Consider the following 13,807-nt stretch of genomic DNA (forward strand, 5'->3'; position numbering starts at 1 on the left):
GACAATAATAAGGTGAGATTACAATATCGACGTACATAGACTTAAAGTAATGAAAACATTGTAACTATTGTTTTTATTTGCAAATGTGCAAATAAACTTTTAATTGTCTGGTATGTGTATATTGCGAGGTATGTAAAAAATATAGAGTTCTAAAGATACAGCAAAAATGTGACTTGTATTAAATCCGAGATTAACATTGCAATCACTGCACATGTCGCCACAACAATTCTGCCATGCTAAGCGTAAAGAGGGTATCTGACTATAGTATTTTCATATAAGATACTTCCTTTGCGCTTAGCACGGCAGAATTGTAAACGCACAGAATGTACTTACAATTGAAGGGGCTGCTACAGAAAAGAATGTAATGTTTTTTATTTTTAATAACACCAAGAGATAATATTTTTCAGAAATAGTGAATGCTTTTGATTACTAGCATACCATATTCTCAGTTAAATTGAATTAATCTAAAAATATTTTATTTTTTTTTAATTTTTGAACAAAGAATGGAAAATAATAATAATTACGGTACAAAATATCAGTAAAACGAAATCTCAATGTGCAAATAAATGAATGAAATTTCGCAAAAGCTCCAGCGTTCATTACATTAAAAACGGGATAAGCTGCATGAATTGAATTTGTCTGTGGAATCGAGGTTGGTATATGACACACTCGAGTTTGAATAATTTCGGACGATTCTCCGAGATTATTCACGCGTATGTTACCTAACTTTGAATTTTGAACTATAGTGAGGTGAACCGCTAGCTGTAGCTTGATTGTCAATGATTAATTCAATTTGATAGGGCACTTTTCAAAGTTCCCTTGCGATAAATATAATTCCGTGTATGATATCTAATATTACACGAAATTTCGCCATAAAAAATGTTTTTTAACTTTTTCTTTTATATCTGATTTTTTTTTAACTTTCTGCTATAAAAATTGAAAATTCTTAAAGACGGAAAGTTATTGGTTTCGGTCCGATTTCCGAAATTCGAGTTTTCGGTTCCGTACACGGAGAGAAAATTATGGTAACTGTTACAATATATTATGGGAATGATTCCCATTATGCATGGTAACCGGTTTTTTTGAAATGTTGATTATAGGAACGGCACCCATACATATTATGGTAATCATTCCTATAATTATGGGTATAATTCCCATATGGAATCGGAATAGTTCCTATGGAATTATAGTAATCGTTATCATGTAACTATGGTAATGGTTACCATAATATTATGGTAATGGTGACCATAATAATATGGTAATAATTTCCAAACATTATGAGAATGAATAGGGCTTATTCCCATATACACTTAGGAACCATTACAATGTGGTTATAGGATTGGTTACTATTTGCTTATGGGAACTTTTCCCAGAAAGTATGGGTCTATATCCTATAATCCCAAGTAATCATTACCATAACGGTATGGGATATATTTCATAAACGTACTAGGAACAGTTACCATAATAATCTCTCCGTGTAAAAAATTGCCCTCGGACAAAATAACCTCGACAAAATAACCTAGAAAAAACAACCTCGTTACAAAATAATTTTGTTATTAAATAGCCTAAACGACATTAACCTTAAAGTACAAAACTTGTAAAATTGGATAGCACTTTTATAATTAAAATAAACATTAGTTAACTATATCATATGATTTGTGAATTTTGAAACAAAGATAGAAGATTGTATTACGTAAGATAAGAAGGAGTCTTATCAAAGTGTAATGCATCCTGCTTTTATGAGACGGTGATGTAGTTTGAATAGGATGGTCTATTATTCTGTGAATAAATATTTTATGTAGTAAACATTGAGAAATACATGCAAAATCAACACAGCTTAAGAGACTTCGATTGCACAGTGAAGGTGAGGGAATTGAATACTAAACCAGCGTGGCTAAGAAATAGTTATTCAGTTACGGTACAAATATCATTCAATATTATCTTACTACATTGTAAAAAATCGAGAGGGAATTGGAAGTGAACATAGATTTTATTTCAATTTAAATTCACCCTATAACAAAAATCGCTCCATGTTCGGAGCAAATATTATGAAATTCTGTTTAGCAGAATGATTTCAGAGTGGTGTGGATTTTATTTCGATTTGCATGTATACGGAAAAACATTTCCTGTCGCTGCAACATGACTGCATCCTGTTGTGGCAGCAGGAAATTTTTTTCCATGTACTTTGATCCGGAGTTTTAGTATAAAATAAACTCCCCTTCGGAGTGAATTTTACTCCAAGGATAGTAAACAAATAAAAAATCATCCGCTCCGATTCACCACGGATTTACTCCATGTTGACTCTGAAAATTTGTTACTTCCTTGTTGAATACTTAATTAGCTGTTTGTAGCAGTAAAGTATATGAATTTTATAAAACAATAATAATTTAGCGTCAACTAATTGTTTTTTGAAAAGTTTGTTTGAGCTTGTCAGTGTCTAAGTTTGATACAGCAAAAAGAAAAAATATAAAAACAGAGGGCAAGTCTAGCTACAGGCGATGGACAAGTTTTGTGATATTCTAACCAGCTTGACACACATCGTGTAAAAAGTAGTGGGTTGCTATTGAGAACATTTTAAAAATGTAGCTGAAGTTGCGTACTATTCTCCATAAAAATTCTTAAAACTCTGTGTTACGTATATTGACATTTTTTGTTGACAATTTCTCTTGTACTACCATTCCCTTTATAGAAGAAAATTTTAATAACAGAACATTGTACTCAAAATTAAAATCTGTAGTTTTAAAATCGAAGGCAACGTTATTTTTTTTAACTTTGAATAATCTGCATTTAAAACAGCTATTTTAAATCATTTGGAGTAATTTGAACTTTTTGCTGTTAAAAATTTCCGAAAAATATGAAAAATGGAGTTATCGTCAAAAATTTTAATTTTGAATAAATTATTTATCGATCATAATTTTCTTTCGGCGTCTTTATTTACTATCGATATTGCAAATCACCTTCTTCATTTGAATTAGATAGCAACACTTTCACTATATTCATTTTGATGAAATAAAAAAAAAAAAAAAAACATTTTTGTATTACGTTTTGTGGAGGTGGTCCACTTTACCGACCTTCTCCTACTTATGTTGTATTACCAGAGAAATTATTCTTATTTGTAATGCCAGGATGTCATAGTAAGACCAGACTCTGTTGGGTACATGATGGAAATTAAAACATGTTTATTTCAATTTTCGTTATGTAGCCAACATAGTCTGGCGTTACTATAGCATCATAGCATTTCAAATGAGAATAATTTCTCTATGTACTAATTAAAAATAAGCTCATATTCGCTTTTACAACTAAAAACTTCAAAAGCTCTTTACAAGTTAAATTATAGTGGAGCAAAATCATAAACTGCTAAAAACAAAAATCATAAAATAAATTTTTTTTTTTAGTTGTCAATTATATCAATTTAGCGAAGGAATAAAAATATGATAGTATACTAATAGAAGTATTTATTTGATATAAATAAACGCATTTATTTGAAACAGTTATTCAACCTCATTTGGTTGAAATAAAACGTTATTAAGTATTAATTAATATAAGTTTGAGTCAAATAAATTTTATTGCATTCAAATATATCATTTTGTTCAGCCAAATAATACTTTATTTAGCTGAAATAAGTATTTGTTAGCCCTAAATATAGATTTATTAATAGTTAATAAATCTCATATCTGAGTAAACATCACCACAATATTTGACTACAGCGCCACTATCTGTTATTAGTACCTTTCAATACACTGTCTAGTCTAAGTCGTTCGTTACGTGTGATTTAATGCTGTTTTATAAAATTATAGTATTTCATTTTCTTATATATTTTGAATAATGATTGTTATAATCAATTAAAATTAATTACTGTGTGTATTATTCACTTGAAAAAATTAAAATTAAATGGTATATACAGTATACTGTAAATTGCTTGTCATAACCCTACTTCATTAGCTTCATTTGTCATTCAATTTCCTTATATTTAAATAAGAAATTTATTAATTATTAATAAATATTTATTTGGCTCAAATTAATCTCATTTAATAAACCACTTGTTAACTATTAATGAATATTTATTTGATTAAGCTTTCAAATACATCATTTATTAACTATTAATAAATCTTATTCGGCTCAAATAAATATTTCCATTAGTTTAAAATGTTTTATAATTTCCGAGAGACAAATTGACACCCTAAAAAAATGCACATTGTTTCTTATAAATACTTATCATGTTTTCGGTTACAATTTTATAAAATCGTACGATTTTCTGAGTAGCAAAAATCAGGTTTACACTCGATTTAAACCGGAAACTGACTAGTAAAACTGGAAATCACGCCACAATAGAATTATAAGCATTGCTCACACTAATAACCTGTAGAAACAAATGTGTGTGTATATTTTATTCAGTAAATAACCTATAATAACACAAATTAATAGAGAAATGTACAACAGAGAAATTACTTATTTAATTTATGTTATCACTCTAATTTTACGTAATGAGTGATTTATTTAAATTAATTTTACGTTTCATATCTGTAAATACAAATTAATTTTTACATATTTATAGATTTGTATAAAATGACGTTTTTTCGTATCTTCTTATTCCAGAGAATATTTTTACTAGGGCTGTGCGAATCTTGTTCGAATCGAATCGAGTCGAATAGTTAGATTCGATTCGATATTCGAGTCGAATATCGAATAGTCCGAAAGATTCAAATAGTTCGAAATTTTTCCGAATCTTCGGTAAATAATATTATTGTATCTAAGAAATTTAGTATTTATGACTTTGTTAAATCAAAAAACTATTAGGGGAACCTGGGGCACGAGGGCCCCCTTCGAAAATTAGGTAAAATTTTTTTTTTTCGTTTTCCGTCATGACCTCTAATGTTTTTATCATATTTTAGACCAATATATGGGGTAAAATGGACCACCCAAAAAAAATTATTTTTTTTATTTTTCGTTTAGTTAATTTTTTCGTTACAATTTTTTTAAGTGGTCCATTTTCCCCCACATATTGGCCTAAAATATGATAAAAACATTATAGAGGTCATAACTTAACGGTAAATTAAAAAAAATATTTTTTTCTATATGTTTTTAGGGAGTTCTTTCGAGCTATTCGAACCTTTTGAACTAATCGAACCTTTTGAATTATTCGAACCTTTCGAATTATTGGAATCTTTCGAACTATTCGAACCTTTCGAACTATTCGAACATCTCGAATAATTCGAAGTTTCGAGTATTTGCACACCCCTAATTATGACTTAAAGTTAAGGTATTCGCTTTCATTTCAATCAATAGAAAATTTTGACCAAGTATTGTGTTGGCAAATTTTTTTTTTTTCTCTTCCAAGTAAAATTACATGAAAATTTATATAACCTTAAACCCTACAACTAAAGAAGAAGAACTGAAGAAGAGTAAATCGATTCATTTAGTGTCATGTGAGACAAATGTGTGCTGTTAGTAAGTGTGCGCACTTTCGAACTGAAATTCATGGGGCCGCGCACGCTTATCCACTGCACAAATTTGCCACACATGACTCTACATCACATTTTTAGAGTCTCAATATTGTCTTGAATTCTTCCATGCAATACAATAAAAATGATTAATATGAGTTGGCCGAAAAATTCATAGGAATCCACAAGAAAAATGTATTGTGTTCACAATACCAGATAGTAATGTATGTAGAATCCTATAAGATCTTATGGAAATCCAAGGGAATCCCACTGAATACATCATAGGATTCCATTTAAATTTCTAAGTGTGATTATTAAACGGAGAGAAAATTATGGTAACTGTTATGGTAATGATTACTTGGAATTATGGGATATAGAACCATACTTTTAGGAAAAGTTCCCATAAGTATGGGAACAATTCATGTCATCATGATAACAGTCCCAAATATTATGGTAACCATTATCATAGTTACATGGTAACGATTACCATAATTCCATAGGCACTATTCCGATACCATACAGGAATGGTACCCATAATTATAAAAATGATTACCATAATATATATGGGTGCCGTTCCTATAATCAACATTTTAAAAAAACCGGTTGCTATGCATTATAGGAACCATTCCCATTATATATTGTAACTGTTACCATAATTTTCTCTCCGTGTAGACAATGAAAATTGAAAAAAATTTAAACTTCTAAAGCTGCATAGAGAAAAATTAACTAAAAAAATGTACTAATTTTTAGTATGCTGTCGACCAAACTTGAAACAAGGAATTAAGTCGTCAAAAAATTATTATACTGCACTACAAAAAATATCGTAACACTTAAAACTTATTGATAAATTGTAATGAAAATTATTCATCTAAAATATAAATTATAGTAGAGAATACAAAATTTTTAGAGGCTCACAATAATAATTACAGTACAGCGTGATATTTTTTTGGTGACTGAACTTTCTGTTTCAAGTTTGATCGACAACATAGTAAAAATTCGTATATTTTTTATTTCTATTTTTCTCCGTGTATGATAAAATTTTCCGGAACAAGAAAAGTAAAACCAATGTATATATATAAATTGAGTAGAATTATTACATCATTAGTCCTAAATAACATGTACATATCGTACGACATTCAAGCTTTACCCAAAAGTCGTAATCATTAAGCTCAAAATCCTTCGTCCGACAAGACTTTGATTCTTTGCGGTATTTGTTCTCTTTTCATCACGCGATGGTCGCTCATCCTTCACGCTTTTGGTTCATGAACAGTATCGGTCGAAACGCCGTTGGGATTACACCCGCAAAGCTTAATCAGTTAGATTGCTCGCAATTTACCGTTCTTATCCGTCTGTACCTCACAGTTTGTTCACTTAACTCTTTGATTCTATACTGTAAGATTCTTTGTTCAAACACATTTGTCCCAATTGAATTAACTTTCATCAAGATTTTACATTCTCAAACAATAGTTTTTTTTCAACAAAAGTGTGAAAAGACGTATAGAAATATTATTTTCTACGATTTATTTTTATATAATTAATTTAAAATAAATAATATTTATTTCGCCTCGAAAAATAAATTGTTAATTTTTTTTTTAGTTTCCCTAACTCACACGATCCGTGAATACATAACCTAAATTCATAACTACAGTAAAATCCTTTCGAATTAAACTTACCCGCGTTATTACTGATGAAACTTTGATCCTTACCTGAAACAAGCAAGGATATTAAAAGTTAGTAGTTAATTTTTTACAGATTTCATGCATAAATGCTCATGGAAAAATTAAGGAAATAATTATTGTGTGAAAATATGGACATTGTTATATATATTTTAAATGTAAGAGAGGGTCCGTCAAAATAGAATGTAGACAAGTATTAATAAAATAACAAGGTTTCGAAAACTTGAATCCTTTGTATTAACTAATATCCCAATATTAAAAAAAAAAAAATCGTAGAAAATTTTATCGTTATTTGTGACATACACAAGTGCTGTAACCAAAATATTCGTTTTAACTACGTTAAATCTAACACTGAAAAAAATAATCGGTAGCTGCTACTGATTATTTCAGTAATGGCTACCGATTATTCGGTAACAGCTACCGATTATTTCGGTAGTCATTACTGATTACCGTAAAAAATTGGTAGCTGTTACCGAAATAATAGATAGTCATTACCGAAATAATCGGTAGCAGCTACCGATTGCCAATCAGTAGCTGCTACCGATTATTTTTTTCAGTCAAGAGTTTCAATGCCTGTTTTATCAGTCGAAATGAACCAATTTCAAGCCTATGTGATTCAGTCGGTTAAAAATCGCTGCTTTCTTTTCAGAGCAAGAAACGTCTAGTTTCTGCCCGCTAAATTTTCTGATTTTATATCATTCCTATCGGAATCGCATTTGTTTATTGTCAACCTTTGAATATTCATGTAATGATTATAATTATACTCTAAAACCAAGTGTGTAGTTGAAATTAACACACTTGCAAAATAACAAAACTCCATAAGCAATTAATCTATAAATATTTAACACGCCGTGAAATTTGTTCAAAGAGACTACAAAAACTATAGTTTTGCCTATGACCTTAAACATGGTTCGAGAGTGCAATCGAACTGACAGTCGTCTTTGGAAAACAAAAAAAATAATATGAGCTCAAATAAAAAAAAGTTAATAAATTAATAAAAAAGCCACGATTCCCCTTGTTAAATTTGCATATTTCAAATACAGCATTATTTTTTTATAGTTTACTATAGGTCAAAAATTAGCCTGTTTTCATTGTCTGCAGACATTACAATTCTCAGTATCGATGCAGATATTGTGATAAATATGGTGTGTGACACGGGACAAAACACGATTTTGACTTCGGGTTATGTCAACTTCACTCTCGTCTCAAATTGTCTTATTTCATCTCTTACTACACAACACACTATAAGTTACACTTTAGTTATAATACCATCCGCAAATAATCTTGAAAAATACATTTTTTCATATTACGTGCATTGAAATCACGAGTTTAAAAGCATATTTAGCCAATTGAAAGAAGCCAATTTCAGACCAATGCAATTCAGTAAATTGTGAACCTCAGGTTTTTTCTCTAGAGCAAAAAATATTTCGTTTCTGTACGTTAAATTGCTTTCTCGTTCCATTTTAGCTCTGCCAGAATTACTTTTTATAGTAAAACTCAAAATAATCATATGCCATTCTAAACAATCGAGTTGACAGTTGAATGTGTACACGCCCTATTATTTTAAATTGCCTCGTGTTGATTGACTCTAAACATTGTTAATTTGAATGCAAGTTATTTTAAAATATATAGTGTGAAGCACGGAACAACACACGATTTCAGGCGTCGCGTGATATCTATCTTCAGCCGCGGCTGGAACAGTCAACCTCATCCTCAACTGAAATTGTTGTGTGTTACCCTTTCAAACGTTATACTATTACAAGTCTTTTATGTATATATATGGCGATTGCGACAGAGACTTAAACACCGATCAATAATCAATTCGACAATTTCCGTAGCTGAATCGATTATGATCGGTTTTTCTTTTGAATTTTCTTTCATGCTTGTGTCCGTACACCGCATAAATTATTATTATGATTTTAGCAATTTTAGTGACCTAACGCACTTCTGATAATTATATTTACTTTTTGCCGGAATACTATTTTATTGGATAGTTAATTTAGTTCATATTTAATAATACCTTTACTGCTAAATTAGCGAATCCGACGTGATCTCTTTTTCAAAAAAGCGTCGAACACGTGCGTGTACACAGTAATGATACATAATAGAAAATAGTATTTAGGCAATGAGTAAATATAATGATCGAAAGTGTGTTATCTCATTACGATTGCCAAACTCATAATAATAATTTACATGTAAAAAAATAATCGGTAGCTGCTAACAATTATTTTCCAGTAGCAGCTACCAAATTAATCGGTAACGGCTACCGAAAAATAGCTGGTAAATTTTAACGACACATGCACGAAAGAAAATTTAAAAAAAACTGACAATATTCGATCTGACTACGAAAATTGCCGAATTGATAATCGATCGATATTTGAGTGTCTGTGGTAAATGTCATATATATATATATATATATCTTGAAATTTAATTGATTGAGCTACTCTAGTGTTTCGATTCGATTATACTGACGTTAAACTTACGAGAGTTTCTCTTTGAGGGTCCTTATAGTACCATCTACATGAAAGGATCTTGATGTCAGTCTTCCATCAGATTTGGTTTTATGAATTTGCTGTACAAATGAGTTCGGTTTGAAAATGAATTAAACAAGTATTAGATGTTTAACCACTGCATACTTCAACGAAAATCATTGAAAGTGCTCAATTCTCACCTGAAGAGTTTTCACCGTTTTCATCAAGTTGAATTGTCTTTATATTTTTTTTTTTTAAATATTGATTGGTCGATTGGGATGTAAGTATGTGTAGATATTATATCTTGTGACAACTCAGTGCACTGATTTGTTGTTAGGTTAGTTTTCTTACTTTGTTTATTAATTAAGACTTCTTTTTTTGATAAAATTGAAAAGAGTCATCGATTTTGTACTGTTAAAAAATTTTTCGTGTTAGTTAAAAATAAAAATTTTTTTTTTCAGATTCTTACAGAGGATTCATACGCGCTTTGATAATTTGTAAAACTAAATTAATTAATCATTTTATAACATGAAGATTTAAGGTGTGCACTTTTAGATTTTTTAAATTTATTTTTAAGCTATGTAATAAAAAATAAATGTGAAATATGAAGTGAGTCAACAATTTCTTTGCATTAGTTGCATATCACTCTAGTAGAATCGCTACCGTTTCGATATTATAACTTGATTAATGACAAATTTATCAGTTCTGTAAGATCATTTTTGCTATTTCTTTGTATTAAGTATCAAAGATAAGTGACATTATACATTATTTAAAACAGTTGATCCTTTTTTATAATAGTTATGCACACAATTTTTAAGTTAAAGAACTAAAAATTTTTGCTGATTTATTTGTTTAGAGATGTCTTATCTTTAGTTAAGAATCATTTTTTTTACCCAAATTTTTGAAAATGCATAAGTTGAGTCGCACTGTTTCCAATTTTTGTTTCTTAAGTTATATACATGGAAAAAAAAAACGTCAGTAGGGCCAACCAACGCCCCGATTTTTTTCTTTATTTTACACGGCTAGTCTGCTTAACGATTTATGAATTCTAAAAAAAAATTAAATTATCGAATACAACTATTACAGCTACGAACGATTTTTTTGGAACATATCAAATGGATTATTTCTACCATCATATTTGTTGGCCCGGAGTTGACATTTATTACTTTTTTTACGATACAAATATTTATACTCGTTTTATGATAGAAGCATTTATATTTGTTTTCAATGGAGGGAGTTTATGGCTTTTATTTCAAATAATGGTTTCGTATTAAAAATTTAATATTTCAATTTCAATAAAAAAAAACCTGTGGAACAGGTGACACGGCAAGTCAAACCCAGAGCTTCTTGATGTTGTCGAACTCGAAAATATTATTATAACCAAATATCTATATATATGTGGTGGTTCGGCTTCACTCCACGAGATGGCCTTATTCAACTCGCACCTCTCGCAGTGACTCGTCCCTGTACCTGTTTCAGTACATAACAATTCTAATATGTACTTTCCAATACGGCGTCTGAGGTGGGCTATATGATAGACACACTTAACGGAGGAGTCTCACCCAGTGGGGTCTCACTCTATGCTATTTTGTACGACTCTTATTTGACCATAGACGAAATTTAGTGTTCTCAGCTCGATAAAAATAACTAGTTAGATTAAGAAAGTTGTTTCTACAATGACGTTGTTGGTAGTGTGAAACCTAAGTAGCGCCACTATAAGTGAATTAATTAATTATACAAGTTTCAAAATAGCTGAGGATTTTTTGTAACTATACAAAATCATGTCTGTGGTACATCGCTGAGTGCTATACTGTTGCGGACCAAAAAAATCTATCAGTGTTCGAATTATGAATCCGTTACGTTTTTTTTTTTTTTTTTTTTCATCCTTATTGCAACAATTTTGTGAGTTAACCAAAAATATATAAATTTCATTTTGAATCTATACATTCTGTGACCGCTTTTTGTGACCGCTTGAAGTTTGTTTGAATTACGAGACACAAAAAAACTCATTATTTAGGTAAATAGTACCCAAATTAATTTAAAGATGTTATACAATTTAATACCAAAACATTTTTAAATGCAAATTTTGATGAGCCTTTTAAAATACTGCAAGTTCGATCAATGCAATCGTAAAAAAAACGATAAAAAGAACTTTTTCACACTATATTCTTCTTTGTTTCTTTTATACTACTGTTCACTGTAAGTAAAAGTAGGTGGTCGTTAGTTTTTAGTACTATAGATACAAAATTTTCGTGCGTCTTAATGCTGTTAGTCTTGACCCTTTGTAGGATATGAACCAAATAAAAGAATTAACTTTTACTACATTTTTATTTAAGAAAAAAGTTCTCTTTTTGTTTATTTCTTTGTCTTTTGTTATCATTAATTTTCTACAGAAAACTATCTTATACTATACAAAAAATAATTTTATAAAATGGAATTCTTGACATAACCATTTTTTCACAAGATAAAGAATAAACAAAATATTTACTAAATGTAATTATTACTGACTTCTTGTATTCCTACCAGTAACTATAAAAACATTTGGAGTAAGAAATTCGTAATCTTCTTAATGGACGTATTTTATTAAATACAATAATATAAATGTTCACAACGCCCAAACCATTTCTATCTTCATATTATGAAATCTCTAAATGCTCTTCCTCCTATTTAATGTACGACGCCTTCTGTTTCATTACCCTCGTTGTGCAATACTTAATTTTATATATATATATATATATATATATATATATATATATATATATATATATATATATATATATAAATTTTTTTTTTATTATAACTGAGGTCACTAGTAGACTCCCTGGGTATTCATTAAATGCCAAATAATCGTTTAGCCAGCAGTTGATCTTATATTTCGTTGTAAGCGAAGCAATTCTGTCGGATTTAAAATTTTCTACAATGCTTTTACATAGAAAGTTGTTATTCATCCACATTTAACTTATTTAATCTGCCTTAATTATTTTAACTCACAATTTAAAAAATTTGAAATTCTTAAAATTGGAAAGCTATTGATTTTAATACGATCCTATACAGGAAGGATTCGAAAAGAATAATCAAAATTTTGATTTTGTCAAAATTGTCGAAAAATTCTGTTTTTCATGAAAATCATCTTATTTAACTATTTTTATTGCCAATAAGACTATTTAAATCACTTTATTTGTTCAAAAATGATCTTCAACGAAAATTAAAAAAATTGCTTATTTGTTACCTAATTCTGAAAATACGAAATTTCAACAACTAATTTTTAGTAGATTTTATAAAAATCTAACTGTTGTATTTGTGCTCATGACGCAACTTTACAAAAATGTTAACATTTTCTATATATTTGAGTCAAGTAGGTTCAAAAAATACTATTGGTGAAAAAGTTTATATATGTATTAATATATATATATATATATATATTCGATATAACGCGCAGTTCTCCCACGATAGCGTCCACAATTCTGTAGCGATCTTGATGAACTTTTTTTTACATATTCTTTAGCTAAAGAGCTTGGTTCAGTTCGAAGATGAGCTAAATCGACCAAAAAGTTTAAAAGTTACAGCCGTTTAAAAATTTTTTAATTTTTCTAAAAATTCAACTTTTCTTGATTTATCTTTAAATGATTTTTTATCTTAAAGAGATAATCTATTCTTGGTGATTGAATCTTTATGTTCATTCGATTTGCTTTAATTTAAGCTATGTTGCTTACACTCAAGATAATTTTTTCAAATACTTTGATGAATCTCAAAATTTACAGAAAAATAGAAAAAAAACATTTTTTTTTTTTTACTTTCTCATTTAATAACTTTCAAGTAATACATAATAGTTGAATCCTGTTAGTACTTTTATGTAGCTTATCTGATGAGCTTCATATTTCAGCTCTATTTTTTTTATATTTAACGAAAATTACCTATTTATTTATTAAATTAAGCTGTTGCATTTGTTCTTCCACTTTTTCATAAATTCATGTAACTGTTCCAATTCTGATTACTGCCGTGTAACACTTCTAAAATCTCAACATTAAAGTATACATAAAGTATTTTTTCAAAATTGACAAGAATAAATATAATTGATCTTATAAGCTTTAGATGAACCTTGAAACGCCACCGCCTACCTTACGGATTAAAATAATTAAATAAATAATGAAAAATCTACTTCCATTTCGACTGCCGAATGACCTTTTTTATCTTGAAGACACTGGGAATTTCCTGGTTT

General features: G+C 29.2%; 1 protein-coding gene across 2 annotated transcripts in view; it reads right to left on the reverse strand.

Moving 5' to 3' along the window:
• The window catches only part of LOC103580443 (agrin), a 231,031-nt gene that overhangs the window by 166,632 nt on the left and 50,592 nt on the right, over nt 1–13,807 (reverse strand). For both annotated transcript variants that reach the window (XM_053739365.1, XM_053739364.1), the window contains exon 3: nt 7,115–7,147. In XM_053739365.1, the coding sequence (XP_053595340.1) occupies nt 7,115–7,147 (33 nt within the window). The remainder of the gene's footprint in view (nt 1–7,114; nt 7,148–13,807) is intronic.

The sequence above is a fragment of the Microplitis demolitor genome, chromosome 5 (genome assembly GCF_026212275.2).
Source record: "Microplitis demolitor isolate Queensland-Clemson2020A chromosome 5, iyMicDemo2.1a, whole genome shotgun sequence".
In the NCBI taxonomy this organism is placed as follows: domain Eukaryota; kingdom Metazoa; phylum Arthropoda; class Insecta; order Hymenoptera; family Braconidae; genus Microplitis; species Microplitis demolitor.